Raw genomic sequence first — 27,998 nt, forward strand, 5'->3', positions numbered from 1 at the left:
ATGCTGGAATGTAGAGAGGTAATACAAATTCATTCTGGTGAAGGTCAATATGAAGGACAGCTAACCCCATCCTGCCCACCTCAAATGTTGAAGGGTTGGGCTACAAATCTGATATAGGTTTTCCAGAAATATTAATACTGAGGAAAGAGCCTACTTCAAAAATCTCACAGCTGTCACAGAGTGTCTCCCCATTGACTTCAACTAGGCTTTGAATCAAGCCAATACTGCACATTCCACAACATGAAAAAACACCAGAATCCGAAATCAATAATGGCCCATCCCAACTCCCCTTCCTCAAACACATTCAGGCTTACGGTGGATGGTCTTGCGCCCATAGTGCTGCTAATCTCGGGGATGCAGATCCGGCTCACCTTCTCATAGTAACGGATCTCATAGTCCAGGATGATGCCATTGGGCTGTTCCGGCTGAGGCCATGACAGTGTGATGCTCCTCATGCTGGCACTTACCTGGTGCATGATGGGAACTGTGGAGGGAGCTACGGAGAAAGGAGGGAACAGGAAGAAAAGTGAAAATTAACCTAGGGGAAGGAGGATGAGAGCATTCCGAAGAGGTGGTAGAAATAAAACATCAGGGTGGGATCAGGGTGAAGTCGAAGGGGCAGTGAGGGTGAAGGAGGAGAATGAATATTACATGAAATAATAATACAGTCCAAGGCAATTACATGCAGTATTTCGACACACAAGAAAAAATATATTTCTGCACTAGAACAATTAGTGTGTAGAATTCTATGTTGACTACGCAGACCTGTTATGTTTCTTGTTGTTCAGCTGCTCTGTCCACCATCTTGTGGGAAAGCAGCATATAAATAAACCACCAAATGAATGAATGAATGAATGACCATTAGTTATTATCTTCAAGAGGCCAAAAATGCTTCCGATGAGTTGAATGGAAGCTGTACGAGAAGAATATTTCAGAGGTGTTTCATCAGGAGCAAGGTAGGTTGCACCCTTAGAAGGCTATTTTTATAGCTATTTTAAAGCAATATGTGAAATTCCTGCCCACAATACACAACACCACTTGCTCAATAGGATATATCCACAACCTGCAAAGAGGGGAGGCCTTCTTTTCTCACAAGAACTACACCTATTTTCAGAAGCTCATGCTTCTGGATTTCTCGTTGTCCCATTCCTCCATCTCATCTATGGTTCTTCAGCTTCTGTTCCTCTGCTTTTCTTCCTGTAGCTCCCTTTGACCTTTGCTTCCTGATGTCTCTCTAACCCTTTAATCAAGACTTCGACCTCTACCTACTCCAAGTCTCCATTCCTAAGTTTACCTTCCTAAGATATGGTCTTAGGTCATATTTCCCCATCCTTTCTCTTGCCCCTTACTGCCTTCCCCAACTTTTTCTCAGCCCCCAACTTTCCTCATGGCCTTTATGCACATGACTCTTTGCTTATTCTCCTTCATTCGGTGCCTCATGGAATGTACCCTCCTCCTGTCAGATTTCTGCTTGTGGGAATCAGTGAATCTGCCAATTTCAGTTTTTCCTCAACTTCTCATTTTTACAATCTTAAATTAATTTCTCCACAATTCCACCTCAGTCTGCTATTTTTTTTAAAGCCCTCATGGAACTGCATGAACATTTTAATGCAAATTTATTCTAATATAAACATTTTTGGTATGCAACGTTCCTAATATACACATTTCTTCAAAGCATTTCCCTCTAATATAATGCATTTTTGTGTTTTATTTTCACCAATGTGTGCATTTTTGTACACAATTTTTACTGGTGCATGGCAGTGCAAAATTTGGAAAAGTGCAAATTTCAAAGGATGCTTGTCATTCAGTTTGTGTATTGTTTTGGAAAGCGCAAATTAAGTAGATTTCTCCCTTATCCCTAGTTAACTTCCACTTCTACTCCAGTTACTCCAGCCACTCTGACAAGAGGTGGAGGGGGAATCCATTTCAAACAGATTTACACACAGAATTTGGTTATTCCGACCCCATCAAGCTTTGCTCACATTGGACCGCCTCTTTATTGAGAGTCCACATGTCTGAGCCACTCAGTTTGCTTTTTTTAGAAAAGCCAGACTAATTAAACACAAAGAATAATATATTTACAAAACACGTGACAGAGTCAAGTCCCATCCTCAAAAGCACATGGATTTCTATCGTCCTCAACTTTATTTGCCAAAACAATAGTTTAAAAGAGTTGAGCATGAGACTCTTAATCTCAGGGTTGGGAGTTCGAGCCCTACATTTTGCAAAAGATTCCTGCATTACAAGGGATTGGACTAGATTATCCTTGTGTTCCCTTTACAATTCTTATTTTCTCTCTCTATTCCCGCTTCTCACAAACTCATTAGGCAGGAGGAGAGGTTGCTTGAAAAGAAGCTGGGGAAATCTAGGAATGCAAGCTCAGAAGTGATGTTAGTGTTGACAAAACAGGGATGGGTATAGACTTAGTCTTTTTGTATTGTTTTCCTATAACTAATTTACAGCCCTTTCCTCCCCATCATAGGAAGCCAAATTAAAGATAAATGGCAACAGACTTTTTCCCATAGCCCAGTGGGGTTAAAGAGGAGCTAATAGACCTTTCTTTCCAATTTAGCTCAGGCTGTGCAGATTATTCTCCATGAAAGAACTGGCCTTTCCTAATTTAGAACAGCTGTCCCCAACCAGGTGCCCTCCAGATGTTTTGGACTGTAAATCCCAGGACTCCTAGCAAGTACAGAATGGATGGGAGTGAAACATATGGAGGGCACCTGGTTGGGGAAGACTTAGAATACGTGCTCTTGGAGAATGCATGCATCAAGAGTCTCACCACCCCCTCCATTTAGCAAGTGTGCTTACAATGGAGCTTGCTTTCAAAGCAATACTGCCTTCCCTTTGCCATGGTGATAAAGTTTCCTCATATTTAATTGCTGTTTGAAGAACATTATTGCAGCGAGAGGAATGAAATGGGAACAGTCGGTAAATAATAAAGTTTTAATATTTAAAAAGGCTAGTTATTTTTAATTAGAACTTAAAATTCCTCGGGACTCTTCATCAAAGGCAAGCGACACAGGCCCATCTGCAAATGAACAAGCAAATTCGGAAAAAATATTTTTCACTCACTATGAAGCCAGCACAACTTGCTCTCCTTAGCCTCCCCATCACATGAACAATGGCAAAGGCACTTCTAAGGCTGCAATGGATTTTTGGAAGGATTCTTCTTCACAGGGAAATGGGGGCAGGCGTGGGGGAGGTCACATTTTTTTCTAAAAAGAGACAGCAGTGGGGGTTTCTGCTGGGCATTGCTTGGCAGATTGCATCCTTAAAAGTAGCCATGAGGCCAATCAGTTAAAGGGGGCATTCTGTACACACAATCCACCCCTAGCAAGATGGCACAGCAGTCTTGAGATGCATATTGTCATCTATAAAATGGCTGTTGCAGCTAATATGCAGCACTATGAATAGTGTGGCTGGACCCTTTGCTCTTGGCAAAGCAATTGTCAAGAAAGGATTGCACGGAAGGTGACTGCAGTGTGGGGGCCCTTGACAAGCAGGAGCAATGACAGCCCATTTGTGGGGGGCAAAAATTGAGAACCCAGTTTTGGCTCCATCTCCACTACCTCATTACATAGCTTACTAAATAATACTTGTGGTTCAGCTTTATTTCACTTGTTCTTTGACTCTTAACTCAAGACCAATTCAGAAAACCCAAAATAGTGTGTTGATCAAGGTTTGAATGGGTCTGTGCACACCGTCTGGCATTTGGTGAGACAGTTGTATGATCAATTTATCATGGGACATTATATTTCAGCCTGTTTCAAGTCTGGAAGTTGCAGCTTGTACAAAATGCAATGGGTTGATCAACCTAGCAGCACCACTTAACACCTGAAAGAGTGGCATTGGCTGTCAATATGTGGCCAAACCAAACTCAAGGTGTTTGTGATGAATTGTAAGGCCCCATACAATTTGGGACTGAAATACTTGAAGAGTCAACTCCTGCCCCACTCTCCCAATATCAACCAATATCTCCCAAATAAGATCTGCTGTGCAGCTACCCGGGAAAGGAACTTCACAATTTTGGCACCCCCATTATGGAACACCCAGTCCCTTGATGTATGGCTGCTGCTGCTGACTCTCATGAGTTTCAATCACCAACAGAAAACCCATCTATTCACATAGGCATTTTCTGGGCAAGAATACAGTGTTCTTTTCCAATTGTGTTACTATTGCTGTTTTATAGCTGCTATGGTTGCTGTTGGTTTTTTGTCAGACTTTTCTTTATGATATTTTGGTGACACTCTTTTACTTTTAAAATAGTTTTATTATACACCCACCATGAGATGGCTTGTCAATGAGGGACAGGTTAAAAATATTCCTAAACTACTACTACCACAACTAGTACTCCTACACGATAATAAAAATAATTGTTGCTCTGTGGTGCAGTAACATTCTTAGAGCATAGTAAAAAATAAGTTGAGTTGTGAGTTGGGACAGATGGTGAAGCAATCATATGACCGTGACATTACGTGGCAAATTCCGCATTGCACACCAATTGATTAGGAGAGCCAGTTTGCAATACTCTACTGCGGAAGGTTATATAAAACTTGCAGGCAGGAAGTTGGTGGGGAATAGGGCAGCCATTTAAATCAGCAATACCTAACATGTGTCAATTGGGCTATGAACTAGTCTTGCCTCTTGGTATCTCTTACAGCTCACTGAAAGCATCAACAGTGTGAAACAGCAGCAAGACAAATTCTATGTAAAGAAATCACTAAGAAATTGATTGAAAATAAAAATAACAAATCTTGCAATGCCTCTTTATAAACTTGCTGTCAGAGCTGCCTCTAGGTCCCAGCTCACAGAGGACCAACGCCCGGTTGATGTAATGTACAAGAGTCTTTATTGAAGTTTAGTTTCCATTTCAAACCCCAGAGCGTGCAGCCCTACGTCTTGGCCCTAGACCGGCAAAGTCCCCTCTGAGTCACTACCCCTTCCGCACCAGTTTAAGATCCTAGCCCGGCTCCACCTCCTGCGCTGTTCCTTCCTCCTCTGGGTCCTTCTGCCCCCTGGGGTTTCCTCCCTCCTGGACTCTTCTGACGCTGACCCCCCTGAGTCTTGCCTTTCCTTCCGGCAGGCTTTAGGACCTGGCTCCCTATCCGGGCTACCTGCTGTGCCGCTCGCCTGTACATTTGAACTTGGCGCGCGCGCCCAGCTGGTGACTTTCCTCTTGACCGTTTCCCCGCTCTCCGATGGAGGCGTGGCCAATCCTGACTCATCTCCTCCCTCTGGTGGTGAGAAGACTGGTCCCGATGCCTGGGACTCCTCCCCCCCCACTACGCTCTGGTGGGGACGCTGGTCCTGATTTCCAACTGCTGCTCAGGGAGTCCCCGCTGGCCCCTTCCTTCTGGGGTTTCCCCCTTGGCACCCCCCTTGCCCTGGCCATCGGCGCTCCTCTCTGTGAATCTTCCGATTCGCTGGAGAGACTCGTGGAATCTCTCTGACCACTGTCACTGCCTACACCCCCCTCGTACTCCTCCTCCTCACTCTCCATTTGCTCCTTCTCCTGTGTCTCTGCTCCTGAACCCCTGACACTTGCATATATTGCAACCTCCTCAAGAACACTGTTATGCTATCTGATCTCCAAAAATATATATCCTAGAGCTAGAAAAGGTGCAAAATTGGCAAGCAAAATGATCAAGGGGTTGAAGAACCCTGTGAGAAAAGGCCAAAGCAATCTGGGGAATTTTTAAGTTTAGAAAAATGACAACTAAGGGGATCGTGATAGAGGTTGTGCATGGTGTGCAGAAAGTGAATAGACTGAGTTTTTTATCCCAATAAAATTTTAGGCGCCAGCTGCCCACTGATATCAGATTGTAAATAGGACCAGAGCAAACAAAACAAAGTACTTCTTTACACAACTCATACTTAGCTTAAGGAATTTGCTACAAGAGGATACAAGAACATAGCATAAGAAGAATCTTGTTGGTTCAGACCGAAGGTCTATTTAGTCTGTTCAGTAGGCAGTCAGATACCCTTGGGAAGCCCACAAAGAAGGACACAAGTGCAATGTTCCCCAGCAACTAGTATTCAGAAACCTACTTTCTCTGATACTGGAGGCAATATAGCTCTTGTGACTAATAGCTGTTGATGAACTTATTCTGTGTGGTGCCCCCACGCCCAGATAGGTTTAATAGATGAATTAGACAAAGTTATAGCAGACAGGTCTATCCACCTTTCTTGGTCATGATGGTCTCCATGTTCAGAGGCAGTATATCTCTGAATACAGGTTTCTGTGGCACAAATAAGGAGAAGCTGTTGCCTACATGCCATACTTGAGGACTGTCTGTGCTGGAGGAGAGATGGGGAAATATATGCAGGATAAATGGCAAACAAGTATGTGTCCTGTACATAACCCTTCCCTGCTCACTGACCACTTTTCCGCTGTAACCCACCCATGTCTTCTCAGACCTGCTTTTGCCCGTATCTTAGGAGACAAAAGGTCACATCCACACCATACAGTTAAAGCACATCTACCACTTTAACAGTCACGGCTTCCCCAAAGAGTCCTGGGGAAAATCGAAGGGAAGGAAAGGACATGCCATGCCTGTGATTTCTTTGTAGGGTACAATTGTTTTTAGCACAATTTGTTAAGAAAGAAACAGATAGCATACTGGGGGTCAATTTCAATGAAGAGTGAGCTAAAAAAAAACCTATCCACATTTTAAATGACTAATTTAAGCAAAAGAAATATTTCTATCTGATTCAAGCTGACAACCAGCTGAACGGTGGCAAAGTAGGAATCTCTTCTTGAAATGTATGTGCCAGATGGGAGTGCTCATTGCTCTGAATCAGAGTCCTGGAGAATCACTGACGTCATCCGTGAATCTGCCTCCTGCATTTATTTTCGAATCCCTGCTGGGGATGGGAGTCCACACAGAACCAAGGCAATATAACTTGCGCTTCATTAAACAAGTTAATTTCCTGTCTGGTCCTCCTGAGACATCAAAGTGTCTCATTTTAAAGCCCACTGATGCATGTGGTGAGGGCTCTGCAGAGACTAATCCTCAGAGTCTTCTAAATGTTCTTCCCTATACATGCCTCTGGAACTCACTGCCCCTTAAGTCCCTGGTGAGCAGTGGTGCCAGCCTCTTAATTTAATGGTGCACAGAACAATGCTGCTTACCGACAGTCAATCACCTCTCCACCAGAACGTAGAGCAATGTTTTATATAAGTAACAATGATGCTGATAACTCTAATGTACTATAGAATGAGGTGCTCAAAATGGAATCTAAATACAAAAGTCGCAGGCAGCCTCCTTGAGGATCAAAAGGAGTCTCTGGATGCTGGTGAATCCTAATGGCATGAAAACAGTGCTAAACATCCTGTTTTAATATCCCACCTCTGGAGAGGTGTCTTACGGAGCAAGCGGAACCCCCTCGTTCTGGGATTGAGGAATGTGTGCTAGGTTGTGTGGAACCATCCCTTTGCCCTTCATTAATCCCAGTTAAGTCAGCCTCCCACTGCCACCCTGATGTGCTTCTCACCCAGTCAATGTAGCACTCGCCCTTGCACCTGCCAAACACACAGGTGAGAGTGAGAGTGGCCGATTTAATTTCCAATTGGAAAGGTGACTTAATTCCTACAAAGCTTGACTGGCAGGTGAAGATGATAGAATACCTGGAACTTGTGAAAATGACTGGGAGAATAAGAGGACACTCAAATCAGAAAGTGAGCAAAGAATGGGTAATATTTAAAGAATATTTAGAACAATATTGTGAAAATGCAAATCTCCTGACAGGTATAGTTTGAATCTTGAATATTAAAGAAAATTATAAACATTAAAAAAAATCTTGATATGTAATAGATATAACAGGAAGTGTGTATGGCTTCAGAATATTTAGAAAGCACAATGAGGTGAATCAGAAGTCAAAAACGTGTGTGATGTTAGATGATGTGTAGTCAATTAATGTTTAGTTGTCATTGTGGTATTATTTTTGTCTGTTTGTGTAGTATGTTTTGCAATAAATATAATAAGAGAGAGAGAGAGAGAGAGAGAGAGAGAGAGAGAGAGAGAGAGAGTGTTTGGCTGGTGAGGGGCTGAGATGGCCTGGGATCTGTTGGATCCCAAGCTGATTTTACAGCTGTTGTATGATAGCACTGGGCCAATGGCTACAGATGCGGGAGGGGGCCCACCACTCCATAAATCTTTACAGGCAGTGGTGTAAAGTTTGGATTACAACTCATACAAATGAATGCAGATTCTGCAAATATGCAGGGCAAACACCCAGAGCAGTATGGGATTGGAGCATATACAATTAATCAAGGATGGAGAACCTGTGGTCCTTCTGATATTACTGGACTATAGTTCTCATCATCCCTGACCATTGGCCATGCTGGCTTGGACCGGAGGAAATCAGGAATACAAATAGTTGTAAAATGGTAGGTCCTCCCAGGTAGTGCGTGGGCAGAGCAGCAGTGAGCGAGAAGGGACATTGTTGTTTTTCTCCCTGCAATCTTCTGTAACTGAGTTCCTCTGGAGTCAAAAAATAAGCTTGAAGAAGCAGCTGGGGGAAAGGCTTCAAAGAAGGCTTCAGAAATTCCTTTCACTGATTTTCATCTTGAAATCAACAGTGTTCTTGAACTATGAAATGATGTGGCTTGGTGGCTGCCATTCTTCTAACTTGCATTTAGCACAAAGCCTTCTGGGAGGAAAACTTTGGGACTAGACTCAAATTGAAAAGGTCAAGGAAATATAGGCTAAGGTGAGAACACAGAAACATCTTTACATGATGTATTATGTGACCTGGGACAGAAATCCCAGGCTTGAGGATTGCACAGGTCCTTTTTTTCTGTGCCCTTTGGAACTTCCCCTGGTCTGCCCACAGCTCTCCTCAGTCTTAAAGTACCCCTCCCCTTCTGGCCATAGCTTGAACTGAGCTGTGATTAAGAGTACAGAGCTCAGACAAAAGTATGTATCTTAAGGCAACACAATACACGGCCTATAATACTATGTCCTGATTCTGAATCAAGCTGAGGAGAATCTGTCTTGTCACCACTTGCAATCTCCTTAAGACTGACATGGTCAATTTTGTTTTCCTACTACTACTCTGTTAAAACTAGAAACAATAGCATCACAAATGTTCCTATCTTAGGACCAGTTTCTCTTTGCCGTTTTTCTTTATGTGAAATCTTCACTCCTGAAAGGCAGGTGTTACACTTTGCCTCATATTTGAGGTAGCTGCTGGTGGTATTTATAGAGGCATCATAATTGCTGGGGGGTGTTAATGGTCTAGATTTCTCTGTTGCCAAAATGTGTTAGGCTTTGTAAAACTATTTTTTAAAAAATATTATTGAAACCAGCCTTGAGCATATGGAGAGGTGGAACATAGATGTTTTTATCTCCGTTCACAGCTTTTGGAAGAAGTTGCAAAATCTTTTTAATCAGAGATAACAGAGGGATGAAAAAGAAGAGAGCCAGCTCCATAGGCAAATGAGCTCAGTCAAGCCACTATCTTTTCAAACTCTCATTATATTCAGGGAGGTTCATGGTCAACTGAACCCAGATCTCCTTGGTCCAAGGATGGGACATGAGAGATCTGTGATTGGGATCTCTGGTGGTTTACAAACAAGCCAAACAGCTCTGGTGGGGTGGGTGGAAATCAGATCAAGACCATGATATTGGGGAAAGAGCAGGGTGGGGTGAGTATAGGAGTTATCCCTTCCTCCCTGAGTCATTTCCCCAGTTGGAATACCATTCAACCTGCTATTTCTCCATGTAGTAATAAATGCATCTGGTGGCATCTGTACCTTTTCCCCAAGCTTGGAGTGGGAGAACAGTTGCCATGAGAATGGCCAATCCCTCTGAATGAGCAGGGATGTGAATGCCTCAGCCATTCATTTACACAGCAATCTGATGTTGCACATTGCATTAATATGATGTCATACATTACAATATTACACTGCAAATAGCATTGGTATATTTTAATTTGTTTTGTCTTTTATTGCTCAGAAGCCACTTTGGGGAGCCACTGACAGGAAACAACACATGTTTTTATTACTATTAATCATCCTGCCACAGCTGGTATTTAAGGCTTTCTTAAAAACAGCAAGAAGCTCCTAATCACGGAGTCACATCAAGTTACATCTAACTTCAGAGTGTAGACTAACCTGCCCCACGTTGGTGCCTTCCAGTTGTGCTGGACTACATCTCCCATTAGCTGGGGATAATGTTGTAGTCCAAAATATCTGAAGGGCACCAGCTTGTGGAAGGCTGATCTGGACACAACACATCACATTGGAATTGCCAGTATGTGACACATACAAATCTATTACAATCTATTACAAACCACAGAAAACATTCTTCAGATTAGCTTATGGTTGTAATGAAACACCTGAAGGGAGATCCCCCCCCAAAATAATAATAATTGTTTTGGTATGATTAAACTGGCACTCAACTAAACCCAGAAATGGATTTCAGAGGGCTAGGGGAGAATAATGCTACCAAAATATTTCAGAGGAAGTGAAACAGTTTTAACATTCTTCCCAGTTTTCTGCCAGCTACCTAAATTGATCCTTGTCTTCACTGTCTTGTATGTGGGGGTGCAAAAGCTGCACCCCTGAAAGTGGGTGTTTCATACAGTGGTACCTTGGGTTAAGTACTTAATTCTTTCCAGAGGTCCATACTTAACCTGAAACTGTTCTTAACCTGAAGCACCACTTTAGCTAATGGGGCCTCCTGCTGCTGCTGCGCCGCCGGAGCACGATTTCTGTTCTCATCCTGAAGCAAAGTTCTTAACCTGAAGCACTATTTCTGGGTTAGCAGAGTCTGTAACCTGAAGCGTATGTAATACGAGGTACCACTGTATATATATTTTTCCAATCTTAAGCACGGCTTGCCACATTTCTGCATCTCTTTGTGAATTTTTTATTTAAAAATTATTAAAAGTCCTCACAAATATTTATCAGAATTTTAGTGTGAATTTTCCGCAACATAAACATTTTTGTCTGTTATTTCCCCCAACATGATGCATTTTTGTGTTTTCTTTTCACTTATATAAGCACTCTAATGCACACTTTCCCCTAACACGCCCATTTTTTGTTGTTTGAGAACTGTGTTCCAAAATTCGGAAAAGTGCAGATGTTGGAAGGGCAGCTGCGTTTCACTTCATTAAAGTGCAAAGTGAAACAAATTTCTTTCTCATCCCTGTTTGATGCTGGTGATGTAATCCATCTCCTACCAAGGACCCCTTGGAGCTGCTTTGGTGGTACCGTCTCCCTTTTTCTTGCATCTTTCTCTAGTTCATCAACATGCTTAGCCTTCCTTGCTATATTTGGCTTGGCTTTGCCTGCCATCCGCAGGCAGAGACTCCAATTTATTTATTTATTTATCTGCTCCGTCCCCCCCCCAAATAAACCCCCAATACCTCTCCTCAAAATCAAAAGAGAGAAAGGACTGAAAAATGACAAATCATTTCAGAACAGGGTTTGAGTGGATGTGTGTGCTCAGCTCTTATTTTTACGCTTCCTGCTTTGGGTGAGTGTTCAGGAATTCACTTAGTGAGGTGCTGCTTATTCTTTCCAGTGGGTGATGTTGACAGTCCAGCATTGCCTTTGTTTACACAGCACATTTAATCCTGGGTTTTTAATTTTTTTTTTTTATCTCTCCACATCCGCTCAGAGAAGATGATAATTTTCTGAAATTAAACACTTAGCTTGATTGCTGTTTTGTTAATTGCCACATTCACAAACCCCCCCGGTGCTCCTGCCTGTTTAACATGGATAATGCTGCAAAGATGATCGGCATCAAATTGGTGTGCAGGTGGGCGGGCGGTAGTACGGAGGCCTCCTCATCATTGCTCGTTCAGATGGATTGCCCAGCATCATTGCACAAAGGGAAAGAATTAATCTGAAGCGGAAATGTCTTTACAAAACCACACAGATGGAAGTTCAAAAGAGGAAACTTGAGAAAGAGATTTCTCACCCTGTTAGCACTGGGGTGCATGTGAAGAATCTTGCAAACTGGAAGCTGATCATATGTTCTTGGAAGCTCTGATAAATTACCTTACATTTCTATAAAGAACTTGGTTTTCATAAACGCAAGGGCATCTTATGTAGAATGAATCATGCTTGGATTAGTTTTCACCTGAATAAATATCAATTTCAACGATGATAGAAACACCAATTATGCTTTTATTATTTACTTTGAAAGCTTATATCCCACTTTACCCTCACCAATGAACTCAAAGTGACTCACAATGCAAACCTCTTAAAAACACAATAATTGTTTAGTGGCTTCCCAGCTTTAACAGTCTGATTCTACACCTAAGATTTGGTGCATTCAAAGGCACAGAGTTCAGACTGCCTTGTAGTCCTCACTGAGAATCACCCTTGACCTCAGCACAGCAAATGCCTTCAGCACAGCTCTACTAGTGTGTTTATCTTTGCTCCCAGAACAAGGTTGAGATCATGAAAATTTAAGAAGTCTGCTGGATCTCACCAAGTACACCTATCTAGTCTAGCATCACAGGGCCAGCCAGATCCCATGGAAAGCCTGAAATGGTGTGTGTGCCAAGCTGAACTTTTTCTATGATTTATTTCTGTAGTTCAGCAAAGTTGGCATAATGGATATAGCAAACTTTATTGACCCTCGTGCAAGTCTTTATCCTGAACATCTCCTGGAAGGCTTCCAGACCTTCTTAATATTTTATGTAAAGATCAGCACAGGCATCTGGTGTTACCAGCAAAATATAATTAATATCTCCTGTAAAAAAGAATGAGCTCCACATATTTAATAGTAAGATAAACTTAGAACTCAGGAAACAAACAAAGATTACCAGTTTAGACATTTCCCACTAGGATTATATTCTTTTGACTACCAAATGAGCAAAGTAAACAAAATGGGATAGAGATAGGAATGTAGCAGGAAAAAAAAATGAAACAAATGACTATACGGCCTAAGAAAGATCACTCATCTGATTAGCCCCCTCCTAATTCCACTGGGAACGACTGGCTCAGAATAGTGCTCAAACCCCAGATGAATAGTGTGTTTTGACTCCATTTTACTTTTACAAAGGTTACTGGCCACTTTGAGAAATGTTAATCTTTCTGAATTTTCTTTTTTAAATAAAAAAAAAATTTGTAACAGCAGGTAGTACTGGTTCCTGGGTTTGCAGCTGCAGGACAAGGAGTCTCCAGAGACTGGTGAGGGGACCCCTACTGCAGCATGGGACACACTTGGTATCCGATGTTGCTGACACCTTCCTTAACAAATGAGGTATTTTTATCACAGGGGTTTGGGCTAATATTGTGATATTTAACACGCACACTGGCACCTTGAGCTATTTATGGGGAAAGCGCCTTGCTTTCTCTTATTACGAACCTGTTTTGAAAGTTTCCCTATGTGAAATTAAACCTTCTCACATCCAGCAGGTGAAGTGATATCTTGTGACTATATACTGGTTGACTGGTCTTCAGGGGAATGCACAGGTGTGTCTAGCTAAGGCACGATTCTTTTGTCAATTCCATTTCTACATTTTGTGCTTCAGAATGGCAATATGTGACAACGGTCAAAGCATGGTTAGGAGCCTTTTTCACAAGTGAGCAGCCAACTTGGCAATTCAATACATGGAGGGATAGTATTTTAAATTCTAGCTTTTGAAGTGGTCAACTTGGCCAATAAATTAATGCCATCAAGCTATAAGGACAGATTTTCTTCACAATGAAAGACAAAGTATTATAAATTGCATCCATACATTTGCGTGGCAGCTGCACAGTGGCAGTGGGAGGCTCCATTAGCTAAAGTGGTGCTTCAGGTTAAGAACAGTTTCAGGTTAAGAACGGACCTCCAGAACCAATTAAGTTCTTAACCTGAGGTACCACTGTATAGCAAAATTTTGGAAGAAGTGGAAAATGACCTTCTTTCTTAACTTATGTCTGCTGGATATGAGAGAAAGCAGTCTTCAAAGCAAGCAGGCCTATAGCAAGAGCCAGCCAACCTAAAGCACACACCATGAGTCTAGACCTGCAATTACAACTTGCTCACACACGAAATTCAGTATGCTGTACGTATTTATATTTTGCAGCCTGAAACGCTCTGGGAATAGGGTCAGTTAGCAACATTTCCCACAGCAATAATCTTAGAGGCAGGCAAGTGGCCAAAACTGCGAGCCTTACAAAAGTTCTCAGGACCACGTAAAGAGGCACCCAAGCTCTGCACATTAACAAAAGGGAGCCTTAAAGATACTAGGAATTAAATAGGAACTCATTGGGGTAGAGGGTTATTTGGATGGCTAGATGGACAGATGGGGAGATAGCTGTTACGGAGAGATGAAAAGAAAAGTAGTGTGGAGATGGATGTATGGGTGAATGGGCAGACAGATGGTTAAGAAAAGGGTACTGATTGGTTCTTATGAACCTGAGAAAGGCATCCAAGTTTGTTTCTGTTAAGAAATGCTTAATTAGACTAATTAAAGAGAAGAGAATTGACATAAATACTATTTTTTTGTGAACTTGGAGTATGCAAATTTCTCCATCATTTGTCATTACTTGGAGTCTGCTCCCCCCCCCCACTCTTTCATGCGTGATTTTAATAAAGCCCCATGTAGATTCTGAATGCACACTCCCATTCAAAGTTGGTGTATGGAGATACAGCTGCCTATAATAACACACTTTCCCCGTTATTCTCTGCTTAGGCAGTAACTCTTGCAGTTAGAAATATATTGCATTTTTAGGTCAGCGGCGGCACAAAAAAGAGAGGCCAGCAAAACTAAATTGTTAAGCATCAATGACTGAGTCAGTGCCAAATCTGCACAATCTATTCTGCCTGTGCATTCCCATTAACCTCCCTTTAAATGCCTCTAGTGCTTGGCACCCCATTTCAACCTGCTTAAACAAGTGCTGAATGCTAACACCTTGCATCTAACTGCCAAATATTTATTTTATGTTTGTGGTCTTTCAAATATTGTTCGCATCCATAATGCACTGAAAGCAAATGCGCTTCAGTTGGATAATTACAGAGCATGTCTGAATACAATGCAAATATATCAACTCTTAATAATCATGGCTTTCTGGCAGAAATAGGAAAGGAGAGATGAGTGGATACACAGATGGGAAATAGAGTGACTGACAGGCAGGACAAAAAAGGAGCATAGGAAACAACACCTAACAGAATAATAAAGCAAGAGAAATTTACAGGAGGAGGATGGGCTGAGTAGAGTTGAATGGAGCTCTGGGGATTCAAAGCTGAGACAATAGACCAAAGGAGTGTTTGACCTGCTCTTGCCGAGGCCACCTTGAGGCCCCTCGCTGTCCAAGGAGAGGCAGCCACAGATGGGCAGAAGAGCAGATGGGCAGGTGGGCACATGTCAAAATGGAGGGAGAGAGGAGCAGCAAGCAGACATAACAGACAAAAGAGTATAGATACAAGTAGTCGGTTGGATTGGACTTGATTAGAGATAGAAACGACATCCAGGCACAAACCTAACATGACATCCTGACAGAGTTCTTATTCCCTGGAGATGTGACGCTAAAATATTTACGCCAGGTTTCTGTTGCAAACTCTCCCAGCGGGTGGAGTTAACAAAGACTTTCCATTTTACGTGTTTCATACAAAGCAGAAATTACCATTCCCTTTCTGTAACGAAACCAAACAGATTGTCATCTATTGTTGCCTTCTACTGTCAATTCTTCCCTTCATTAAGCTTTAGGCCAGGGTCACCACCTGGTTGCTGTCCCTTCCCCACCCTTCTTCTTAACCTCACATAGAGAACACAGGCACACGTGCTCACACCCTTCACAGATCCACCACCATCTGGCAACCTACTCCACTTCCCCTATTTGTGCCCCCCTTTCCTTCCAATACAGGTCACATTCAGCAATATTTTTCTCTAGGATTTGTTCCTGGTAACTAAACACGACTCTGCAAGGGGAAAAAAGAGATAAACTCCAAAGACAATTAAGCGCCTTTCTATGTATCGTTGCTGTTGTTGGTTAGTGCAATGTTTCCCAAATTTTCCAACTGTGGTCTCCTTCTGACCTTGTTTCCTTCCTGTGGCCCCCCCCCAGGCATAGCCAAGGGGGGCAGTGGGTCAGATGCCCCCCAATAAGTAACAGATCAATACATATCTGAGGCTCTGTCCCCCCAGCAAAAGCCTGCCCCCGTAACAAAAATCCTGGCTACGCCTATGTCGTCGTCCCCGTCCTACCAGTAGAAAGGTAGCTATTTAAATGTATTCTTTTCTTTGTAAATAGAACATGTTTTGTTTATCATTTTTATAATTTATACAGAATACAATTCATAAAATGATTGGAACATAATGAAATATTGTTGAAGCAGAAAAACATAGAATCATGGAGCTGGAAGGGACCCCATGGGTCATCTGTCTAGTGCAGTGTTTCTCAACCTGTGGGTCCCCAGATGTTGTTGGACTACAACTCCCATCATTCCTAGCCAGCATGACTAGTGGTCAGGGATGATGGGAGTTGTAGTCCAACAACATCTGGAGACCCACAGGTTGAGAACCGCTGGTCTAGTGCAACCCCCTGCAATGTAGGAAAATCAGCTAAAGCATCCATGACAGATGGCCATCCAACCTCTTACAAACCTCCAAGGAAGGAGAGTCCAGAACCTCCCAAGGCAGATCCATCTGCCACTTCCCTCTGTGGCCCCCTAGCCTCGTGCTGTGCCCCCCTCCATTTATGTGATTTTCACCTGCAGCCCCTTTGGAATATCCTGCCCCCCCAATGGGGCCATATGGCCCCCTGGTTGCAAAACACTGGTTTAGTGCACCATCTGCACAGTCGTTACTCGGCTAAAAAGTGGATCCAGATTACAACTTCCCTCAAGGTAGTGCTCCCACTGTCGGAATCATGACACCACCACTCAAATTGCAGTATCATGCCATTTGGGAAGATGGGATTCTTCCAACAGTTGGTACTTCCTTTGTGGTTGTGAACACAGAAAGTAATGTGACTGTGAGAGTGACTTGGACAGCACGGGAGGCCCTGATGGTGGTGCCACCAGTGCTTCTGCCACCTCCCGCCATGCGCCAACCATCGTTAGTAAGCACACCAGATGGTAGCAATGGAGTTGGGGAGTACTGAATGGCACTATGCTCTCAAACAGTAACAGCTATGCCATTGTTTTATCCAGTTACAAGAAACCCTGGCTGCAGGTATGACCCAGAACCATTTAAAAAGGGTGGAGGTCAGAAGGGCAAGTGGCAAAAGCAACATATATTTATGGAACCCGGCTGCAAAACTTGAACAATGTCAAATCAATGATGGCAGAGGAAATGCAGTATCTGAAAGCAATCTAGATTTTCTTCTCTGCGCATATCAAGAAAACCAGACATGAGGTCTCTGAGCTGCTGTTGTGGCACTTACCAGCTTGGTTGGTGGTGATGTTCACAGAGACATGCTGTGGTGGGAATGGGCTTTTGTTGGAAACTCCATTGACAGCCTGGATCTCAAAGGTATATGGCGTATGGGCCCACAGGTTGCTGATAAAGACCCGGGTTTCCGTGAGGCCCAGCTGCCTTGGCACAAACTCCACATTGTCATCACAGCGGGAGCAGCTACGGCGGTCCGACCGACACTTCTTGCAGACAATGTTGTAGGTCACATCATCACGACCTCCCGTCTCCCGGGGTGGGTGCCATTCTAGTATAATTGACGTTTCGTTGACAATAGAGATCACGTTGCGAGGCCCTGAAGGAACACCTGTTAAAAAGCAATTTGCAGATAAAGGCTATGCAACTAAATGCCTGATCGTGGTACAATGTATACTTTTGCTAAGATGTAGAGATTAGTGAATTTGGACTCACCAGAGCTAGATAAATGCATGCCTCATGATTTTCCATTGTGGGGCTTTCGTTGAGGACCCTTAGACCAAGAAGGCTCTCCACCCCACTTCTAATGATCTTGAACATCTCCCCCCACAACATGGCATGAACTTGTTAATCATTTTAGGACTCTTTGTTGTGGGAAATGATACATGAATTCAATAAACCTTACCGAACCTCTCTCTCCCCCACCCCCAAATCCTCCGATTGGCATGTTGGGCTCACACAGAACCTCCCCGATTACTTTAAATGTAGAACAATATCCCTTCAGTCAGATTACTTTGTAATGATCCCTATTTTGTAGTGTCGCTTGGCTCAGATACCAAACTAACACATTTGGAAGTTTCTTCCTGCTTGGTTAGGCTAATGTGTGGAGTAGATAGAGTAGTGGGAAAGTTGTGTCTCTTTTTGGTTAATTCTTGTTTGCTCTTCAGACCACCTTCATCTTCTCTTCTCTGCTTAGGTTATGCTTTAGTCTCTATTATTTAAATTGCTGCTGGGGTTAAGATAGATGGCCTTTTGTCCCTTCCACAGCATTTCTACCAAATTATAGCACTCAGCTGTCCTGCTCTGTAAAAGGAATCTTACATGTGGCTCTATTTTTAAAGCTGTCACACTTTCCCTCCTTAGTATTATGAGTCCCACCAGTTCACTAAAGATTTATGGGCTGTTGGACTTGGCCATAGTTGCCAGAGGCTATCAAGTCACACAGCACAGTCCTCTCAGCTCTATGAGGTCCTTGATTTGTTTTAATGGTCCATCTGACAACCAGCTTCCAGCTCAGATCTCTCGAGTCCCCAAATATTGCTGACTTCACCCATATAAATCCTGCTTTATATACACACACAGGGCTGGCCAGGATGAGGCTCATGAGCCACATAAGTTACTCTGGCAGCAAATATTCAAGAAACTGGATAGAAAATAGTCACAATACCCTTTCTAAAGAGAGAAAGGAGAGTGTGTACTTAGAGTTCAAGAGTTTTCTCCTTCCCCAACTCTGCTCCCAGTCACATACTGGAGCTGAGGCTATACCAAAAGACAAACAGTGGCATGCTCCAAAATGTGAGAAGGCTAACAGCAGCAAGATCTGTCACTGGATCAGTTGGTAAGAACGGGACAAAAGGATAAAGAAAGATGGAGCTGTGGAATGGCTGTTGGTCGGTGAGTGGGTGAAACCCACGTCTCCTTCTATAGTCTTTATAAATGCCTAGTGCTCCACTCAGACAACACAAACCAGAAGCACATATTGTATCCCTGCAAATAAGGTGTCTCTGGTCGTTTGTCCCTTATTTGACATGCACTGTTCCTCATTTCAATGTGGGAGAAGGTGCTATAAGACTATGAGGAGCAAATCAGAGACAGGTATTGAAAGATTTGGTTCAGGCAATTCACAACGGGGCCTCGGCTGGTATAATGTCCACTCTTTGCCCACGCCAACCATCTAGCAGAGTAATACAAGGCAGCCTTTAATTTCTGACATTTCCAAGCACTGCTTCCCTCCACCCCCATTTCCAAATCTTGGTCCTGACATTTTGTGAACTGAAAAAATCTGGTCTACTTCCATTGCAACATCAACCCATACTCATTGAAGCTGAGTTGATGGTACCACAAAGTTGCAATGAGAATTCAAGCTACAAGTTTATACATCTGGAAATCTACACACAACCACATGCTATTGAACACTCACATTTGGCGGGTGGGAGAACAGAGGTGACACAGTATTTTATTTTAAGAATTCCTTGAAAGTTACAGTTAGGGCTCAGAAAAGCACACATGATATAAAAACAGACAGACTAGCAGAAAATGTCAGAAGCAAAGAGCAGTTATTAATGGTTCAATATGTCAGGCTGAAAGGATGGGTATTTAGTGGGGTCCTACAAGGGTCTCCTTCTGTGTCTGCTCTTTATGCAGTTATTATTTATTAGCAACTTGGACGCCACAGTTCAGAGTACGTATATCAAAACTGCAGGCAGCACCATTCTGAGAAGGAGAATGGTGGCTTTGCAGGGGCGGGGGAATTAAGTGCAACTCTGTTTTTATACGTTGAGGAAATGGGGTTGGAATCAATTAATGGAGATTCAATAAGAACAAATACAGTGTGGAAAGAGTAATCAAAGACACACATATATAACAGGGGAATGCTGATCAGGCAGTTGTGCCACAGAGAAAACTCTCTGGGCTGTAAGAAATGACAAATAAAATGAGTCAACACTGTGGCCATGCTGCAGGCAAAGCAAACAGCATAATGGGCCAAGCTCTATTAAACAAACACTGTAATTATTCAGTCTGATCAGTGCTACTATTTTCTAAACCAGATAACTGAATTCAGACTTGGGGAGACTTGCCACAAAAATTATCATAACAAAAACTGGAACTTAATGTTGGAGTTCTAACAATTCATGCTTTGGGCAAGCCCTGGACAAGGAAGTTTCATGGTTGTCATGATTATATCTACGAGCGTTACACATTATTGCAACATCCATATTTATTTTCAAACTCAAAGCTCAACACCACTGATATTCCTATAATATTTTAATTCACTTTGGCCAAATCATCTCCCAGAAATTGCACAAAATCCTGTGATATCACTTTTTCCTGCCAATGTAGCATTTGCTTCTGTGTGAATGCTTTTGTTCCATCCACTCATGCAGTTGGACTTCACCTTCTCCTCTCTTTGTGTGCCCCAAAAATCTGTTCTGGAGGGTCCCCTCTCTCTGGGGCAGTTTGGGAGGGTCCATGGGTAGCTGCAGAGGAGCGGAGAGGAGAGGGAAAGCTGTGGTGTGAGGAGAATGGTAGCTTTGGCTACATCCTTCTCTGTTCACTTGTGCAGTATATTATGATTCTGAGTGAAAAGACATTCATGTGAATGACTTGTTTGCACAAATGAGAAACTGCAGACCTCACAATTCACTGCACAACAAGTGCAATGCATGCGCAAAATAAAAATGGGGTTTTGCATTAATCTGTCCAATCAAAAACTAATTTATGGAATAGTAGTAGCTGAATGATTTCCTAAGGAAATCACTTTGGCAGGGTGGAAATGGTTAGGGAGGATGGAGCTGATAATAAAAATTATCTTGTAAGATTAACACCGTAGGATTGAGGCCCTACTTAACAATAACAAAAGGGGAGGGGACTTCAGAGATGTACAGAAAACAATTTATTCTCCAATGCATTTTGAGTGTTGCACTTTTCCTCAAGAGCAAATCTGATTCAGTTTTTTCAGAAAGCAATCAAGATTTTCTTCTATACATTTTTGAAGACTCTTTCTGTTCTGCTCCTGCATCTGGTGTCCTTCCATGCCTGTGGAATTGCAGACACTGTGAGAAATGTGTAAGCATGTAATGCAGCAGAAGCGGAAGCTGGGATTGCAACTTAAAAGAGCCACACTTGCTGAAAATGAAGCTGACCCACTATCAGGTGAGAAAAATATTTTTTTGTAGGAGGTTATGAGAAATACGTATTGAAAATGGCAAGTGCAAACTCACATAGTCCAAGCTAATCAAAATATGATGCATCTGCACACATCTTTTACCCTTTTTCATCAACACTCCATCACTGTACCCAAACAATGCTTGAGGATCTCTATAGCCTCCTTAGCATCAGTTGAAAAAGAAAGATAAGAGTTGGGTGTCATCAATATATTGATCACAGCTGAACACAAAATCCCAGGTGACCTCTCCAATGAATGTTTTGTAGTTATTAAATAACAAGGGGGTCAAGACTGACCACCTTCTTGGAAAGTCCAACCATACAGAGCCACTGCAACATGTCTCCCAAACCCACACCAGCCAGATGTCCTCAAAAGACACTACGGTCAATCATATTGAAGGTTGCCAACAGGTGCAAAAGAACTAATATGGATATAGTTAGAAAGTAGTTAGCTTCAATCCTCTAAGCATCTTTTACTGATCCTCAGGTTGGACGAGCTGAAATTTATCTATCCAAATAGTCCAAACAGATATCTCAGCCGCAGCCATAGATCCTGCAAGGGACTTTACTAGCAAAGTGGTTTGCAAACTGGCCCCAGCCATCTACCAAGCGTTCCTCTACATTACTTTGGGGACTAGCACTTGGAAGTGCTTGGAACTGCTGTGCTGTGCTGACAGGATGGTGGTGGAAAAGTACACTGATCAGGGGTTACCATTTAGAGGCTGGCATTTCAGCACCCCACTTAGCAGGAAATGAATCCAGGGAAGTTCTGCTGAATCTGTCACAACCTACCTCTGCTCAAGCCCTTGAGGAGTTTTCAGCTGCTGTCCCCATTCCAAACTACCGGCTTCCTTTCTCTCTCTCTTTCTCTCTCCCTCCTTTTCTTCATAATTACATTCAGAGAGGCACTTTGAGAGAGAGCTTCTCTGATCTGTTACTATGGTTACTGCAGATGAAAGCATTTTGTTAAAATTGCTAGAAAAATGCTATCCTTTAACGAAAATTCCATTTCATTTAATTTTTTCCCGTCAGCACAGTTAAAGTATTTGTCATGAGCCATCTAGCAGCAAAGACTTTGCTGTGTACACAGTGGAAATGTGATGTGCTGAATGTGATGTACTGAAGTGATGCTGCACTTCAAAGTGTTCCCTTCTGTGGGTCATCAATATATAGGGATACACACAAAATGCAAGGCCATTCTGGTTGCATTCTAATTGTTTTACCCTAGGTCAATGAGTTCACATTTCATCAATACATAAACAAACATGAAGGTTCTGTCAAAATATAGCCAAGCTCTCTATTTCTTCCATCATTTTTCTTGCCATCTCCAATTCTTCCCTCTCAACCTTAATGCGATTCTACTCCTGCTTTCCTAAAATTGCTGCTTCAGTAAGCCACACTTTGTAGCAATGTCTATTATCCATGATAGAATAGGGTGCCACAATTCTCACTGGCACATCTTGTCTTGTCACTTCTAAAAGACCTACACTGGTTAGCTGTCCAGTTCTGAGTCCAATTCAAGGTGCTGCTCAAACCTTTAACAACTTGGAACCCAAGTAATTGAAGATGTACACCTTATCCGTTATTTGAGATCACCTGCCAAAGCACTTCTCTATACGCCGCCTTGTCCATCTGAGGTGAGATTGACATCAATGATGATGATGAAGGCTGACTAGGATGAAGGCCCAGGGAAGTGTTAAGCCAGTCCCATCTCCCAGTGGCCCAAAATCTGTCAGGCTCCCTTCACCCCACAAATTTGCCCTGATTCTGTAGGCAATGGATAGAAAGCAACTTGAAACCCTCTGCCACCTCCTCTCAAAATTGAGCTCCCTACCCAATATATATAAGGGTATGTAGGTAGACTTTGCCTTCCCACAGATTAATAATGACTTTCTCTTAAGCCACTTTTGCCCCAACCACCCAACTCATCAAAACCATTTAGGGTGCATACATTGGCCTTGTACTAATAAATATTGTAAGTAAATAAAATTATATTCTGCCTCAATTGCTTTTAAGCTCCCCCACCCCCAGTATCCACTCTCCTTGTCTCCAGGATTTTGTGACATCATAGCCAGGTTAGTTAATGGCTGGGGGTGGGAATCTGGCTGGGCCATATCACTTTCTGCTGCAACATTACAGGTTGCATCTTGAAAGCTTGATGGTACATAACACTTGCCTCTGTTGCCTGGTTTCAGAGATTTGATCTGAGACAGAGTTATTAAAAGTGCTCAGTCACAGAGCAGAACCTTTTATCAGCTTGTTTGAGGGGTTAGTGGCAGACGTTTTGAGCAATAGACGTTATAGCTCCATTGCCTTCCTTAACTTAACCTGGGGTATAAAATCCGAGGGTAGATATATTGTACCTCTGATAATGGTCAGTAAGCTGAGATTTCCCACCTAATAAAAAGCAATCAAACCATGTATCTTTTACAAGGAATCTGCTCATGCTGTTGTAAGGTACAGCCAGGCTCCAACTGTGAACCCTGTGGAGCTGGAACTGGCTGCCTGCATTCTGTACCAATGAGACTGCTGGTACTGAACTTGTGGGTCAGACAAGCCTGGGTAAAAAAATATGTCTATACAAGAGAGAGAGAACCTTTTGGCGCACCACTCTATGGGTCAACTTTGACAAGGGGTGGGGCAACCCACTTGTCAATCACATGACATCATTATCACATGACACAATGGACAGGTAGGTTTTCCCAGACAACTGTCAAAACCCAGACATGGGATGCAGAATGGGGAGGTGTGTGAAAGGAGCAGGAAAGGAGCTCTGTGGGACAGTTCCAAAGATCAGCACCCTCCTTGAGCAAGGGGTGTTCCCACCTACTACCAGCTGATTGGAGGTTTGGGTCGTGCCTTGCTCCAGGAAAGGAAGAATCAGGAGCCCAGCTTTAGTGTTGTTGTTTTTTGCAGCTTCGCTCTTACTGGCTGTACACAGCTGACATCATATATGACATCGGGTGCAGGGTGGGTGAACATGGCATCCCCTGATGACCTCAGTGGGGTGGCCTGGCAACCTAAGTTTCACCTTCTGGTCAGAGGTTTTCCATCCTGAGCTATAAAATATGCATGAAGTAACTGGTGGTTGCTGCTTCACATACAACAAATGGAAAGGCATTACATAGAAAAGAGCAACAGGAGAAAATGCCTATTTGGGGGTCATCACCCTAAGATGAAGTGAGGTACCATGAATAGATTTTTTTCAGATGTTCTAAGTATAGATCATTTGGTAAGAATCATGCCCCCCCCCTTACATTGAGATGTACTGTACATCTATTTAAATTAAAGCCATTAGGTTTTTTTTTTAAAAAAATTGCACCTATGCATATAAATAAGCAGATGCAAAAGTAATGCAGATCTGTGTCTCCTTTTGCTCTCTTTTTGGGAATACATTTCCCCTTTTTCATTTCTCTGTAAATGGCCGCACGAGCATCCCATAAAATTCTTCCCCATCATCTGCTTCTGAATCACTTTACTTGCCTTCAGCCTTCACTTTGGCCTTAAGTCATCAGTTTGTAAGTTTGTCTCTCCCACCCCCCACCCCCCACCCCGCCTGAGGCATTTGCCCATCCTTTGGGGCTGGCAGTTAAAAATGAGACAGATGGGGAAATGTCCACAGGATTGGACTCATGCCTGGTAAATGGAGGAAAGGCAGAGGGGGCTTAATCACTATGCTTTCTAAATCCATCTCCCTTAAACCCTTTAAACTATCTACCAAAAAGGAACAACTGCATATCAATACAACCCAAAGCAAATTTCACTACTGGAATTATAAAGCCCTGGGCGGGGAAGGTGATTTATAGTGGAGTTCTTGACACTATCTATCTTGTCTGCAGCAGGCATGCCTGGAACCACAGAAAAAGTAACAAATACATCTGATTTTACCAGAGGGATCTTGCAGCAGACTGTCATCATCCCCACCCCCCAATCTCCTGTTCTTTGTCAACTCTTGATTTACTGGTGGAATGCTGTCCAGCATATGTCAGCACTACAGTTAAAGCACAGCCAGGGAGGAAGAGGGCAGTCATCTCACAGAACTGCTTGAACCCTTTGGAGAAGCATTTTACCATATTTAACCCAGGTGGAATCATGTCCTTGAAGCATGTTAAGACTCAGCCCCAGGATCTGTTTTCAATCCCATGTCTCAGCTCTGAAACATTTGAAGTTACATTTAAAATGCATCAGAGCACAGGCATAAAGCATTACACAGTAAGCAAAACCTACTCCAAACACTCACCCCTCCCCACCCCCACCCCACCCCTCTCTCTCTCTCTCTCTCTCTCTCTCTCTCTCTCTCTCTCTCACACACACACACACACACACACACACACTTGAAATAAGCAGAATTGGTTCCCAGATCAGAAACTGAAGCTTTCAGGCACATTTTAACCCTGCATTTTTAAGATATCAATGCATCACTTGCATTACTCTGGTGGATCAAATGGATGAGACCACAAGTGGGTCCATGAGTCAAGAAGGCGGTTTCTGCGTGTGCTGTAGAGGGAAATAAGGGGCAGGTGGGGCTCATTAACCTAGGAGAAGGAAAACTGATCTTAAACCTCCACTGCTTTGTGGCTATACTCATTGGTGAGAAAGGCTTCAGGAGTAAACGCTGAGGAATAATCTCTATCCACTGCCTTGCAGGACATCTTTGGGAGAGGCCAAGGAGTAAACCCGACACAAATCTGGAGCGGAGTCCCTAAGACTGTTGGTTGGAGCCTTGCATGCCTCCTTCCAACAACTCCTTCAGCCAAGCTGGTGCCAAATGTACTGTCTTGTCATCTGAGCAGCCCAGGATTCTCCAAGCTTGCACCCTGAAGAGGTCACTTTGGTGCTGCCAGTACAGGAGGGCACACTCAGTTTGAATGCAGCCTCTGAGAGAAGAACTACACCATTGATTGGCAAGGAGGGCACCCAGAAGAACCACATATTCATGGCATAGGTTTCACAGTGAGGCACTCCTGTCTGCAACAGAACTGCCAACCAAGGGCTCAGAATGCTTATTTCTCTCTGTCTCTCAACCACCTTTGGTCAGGTTAGCATCTTGAGCGCTTATGCTCCCTCTATGTGCTTGAATATATAGATCAAGCACCAGTTCTATGAAGAACTAGACCAGACTGTCAGGAGGGTCCCAGCCCATGAACACCTATTCCTGCTGGGAGATTTCAGAGCCAGAGTTGGGGGTGATCATCACACATAAGACAACTGCATAGGTCATTTTGGTATTGGCAGCATGAACAAAGGTGGATAAAGGCTGCTGGAGGTATGTTCAGACCATAGCCCAAACATGTTCTTGAACATGTTCTTCTCTGCCAAGGCAAAATGGTAAGTGTCCTGGAGACATCAAAGGCCATTGGCAGCAGAGGGACTTGTTTGTCACCAGGTGATTGGCACTCAACTGTCTTTGTTGCACAGGGAGCGACTACAGTGCCAACTGTGGTATGGACTCCTTCTCCAGCCAAAGAGGACCTATAGCAAAAAGGAGAAAGTGTGGCCTTGAATCAACTTTGCCAGATCAGTCTTACTTGAACTTTGTGAATGCTTCTCTGATTCTGTCAAAGAAGCAATACTGAACTGCTCTATAGACAGCATCAAAGTAAGGTGGAACCACATCGAAGGGGCAACCTACAACAAAGCTTTGTCCTCTTTCAGCAAAAGAGAGCAGCAGATCCCTGGCTGGTTTGAGGTCAGCATTAACACAGTGTGTAAAATAGCTTCTACTGAAATACTGATTCTTAGTAACTGTCTTGTGAAATGTGCAACAGTTAAAATGGCAATTGTTCACATTGTGGCACCAATCATAAATATGCATTAAGCTCAACTTAGCAGGAAATGTGCGGGAAAGGGAGAGGCATGTTTCTGTTACACCAGGGAACAGCAGCACCCACAGATATACAATACAAAATTTATTTACTCCTATGACATGTAACAACTTGGAAATAGAACAGCTGGCACCTCAAATTAGAACATTTTAAAATTAAGTCTTAACGAGTAGAAATAAAAATCAACAAATTGACTTTTTTATACAGTACTCCTCTGGTGAGACATACTGTAAATCAGCTATATAACAAGAGGCAATAAAAACAGATTTATTTACTACTACACTCGCTGCTACCAGGAATCAGGCACAATATGAAAATTAATCTCTTATTCCAGACACACATTAGACATCTCACAAGCATGCATGCATAGTTACCTACAGAAGAATAACTGCAGAAAGCAGTATGCTAACACAGGCCTCCTATACAGGCAAGTTGCACTGGAAGTTATAAGGATAAAAGCCAACTTCTTTTCTTGGAGCCACATAGGGTAGCCCTATTTCTCTCAAACCAATTGTTTTTGCACAAAAACCACAAATTACTTATTTACCTTCACTTCTCCCCACAGAATTATACGTCTGAAAGAGGCTGAAGATCACAGAGTCCAACCTTTCTCCCAATGCAGGATCTTCCACAGATCAGCTCCTTCCCCCACATTGAACCCACATAATCCCACACAGAATAATGCATTTCCTGTATAATGCATTTCACCCCATATTTCTGGCAAGGATCCTGGCATGTGAATACTGAAGGTATACTGTCACGACCTCATTCTTCTTAACTTGGAATTCAAGCAGAGCTGGGTTTTGTACTATTGTAGCTACTATATTGTATCCATATCCCAGCTGCTGTTGCATTCATGTGAAAATACAACCACATATGGAAATAAATCTGTCCTGGGATCCGTTTTGTGTCACACATTAGTGGTGGTCAGACAGAGGACTCGAA

At 42.9% G+C, this 27,998-nt stretch overlaps 1 protein-coding gene and 1 long non-coding RNA gene across 13 annotated transcripts in view; both read right to left on the reverse strand.

Annotated features, from left to right (window-relative positions):
* EPHB1 (EPH receptor B1) overlaps window positions 1-27,998 on the reverse strand; it is a 355,934-nt gene that overhangs the window by 65,404 nt on the left and 262,532 nt on the right. For 10 of the 12 annotated variants that reach the window (XR_014157204.1, XR_014157205.1, XR_014157206.1 and 7 more), the window contains 2 exons: window positions 17,339-17,674; window positions 315-496 (listed from right to left, as the gene is read on the reverse strand). Coding sequence is in view for 5 of the 12 variants with exons in the window: in XM_081864477.1 (XP_081720603.1) it covers window positions 315-496; window positions 17,339-17,674 (518 nt within the window). In the remaining 7 variants the exon portion in view is untranslated. The remainder of the gene's footprint in view (window positions 1-314; window positions 497-17,338; window positions 17,675-27,998) is intronic. The other 2 variants (XR_014157203.1, XM_081864475.1) reach the window with 1 other exon arrangement.
* LOC309343267 lies at window positions 20,963-22,995 on the reverse strand. Its single transcript, XR_014157223.1, has 3 exons — window positions 22,803-22,995; window positions 22,021-22,174; window positions 20,963-21,099 (listed from the first exon to the last, which is right to left on the reverse strand). It is a non-coding gene; the product is annotated as an uncharacterized lncRNA (long non-coding RNA).

The sequence above is a fragment of the Podarcis erhardii genome (assembly GCF_964252035.2).
Source record: "Podarcis erhardii genome assembly, chromosome: 5".
NCBI lineage: Eukaryota > Metazoa > Chordata > Lepidosauria > Squamata > Lacertidae > Podarcis > Podarcis erhardii.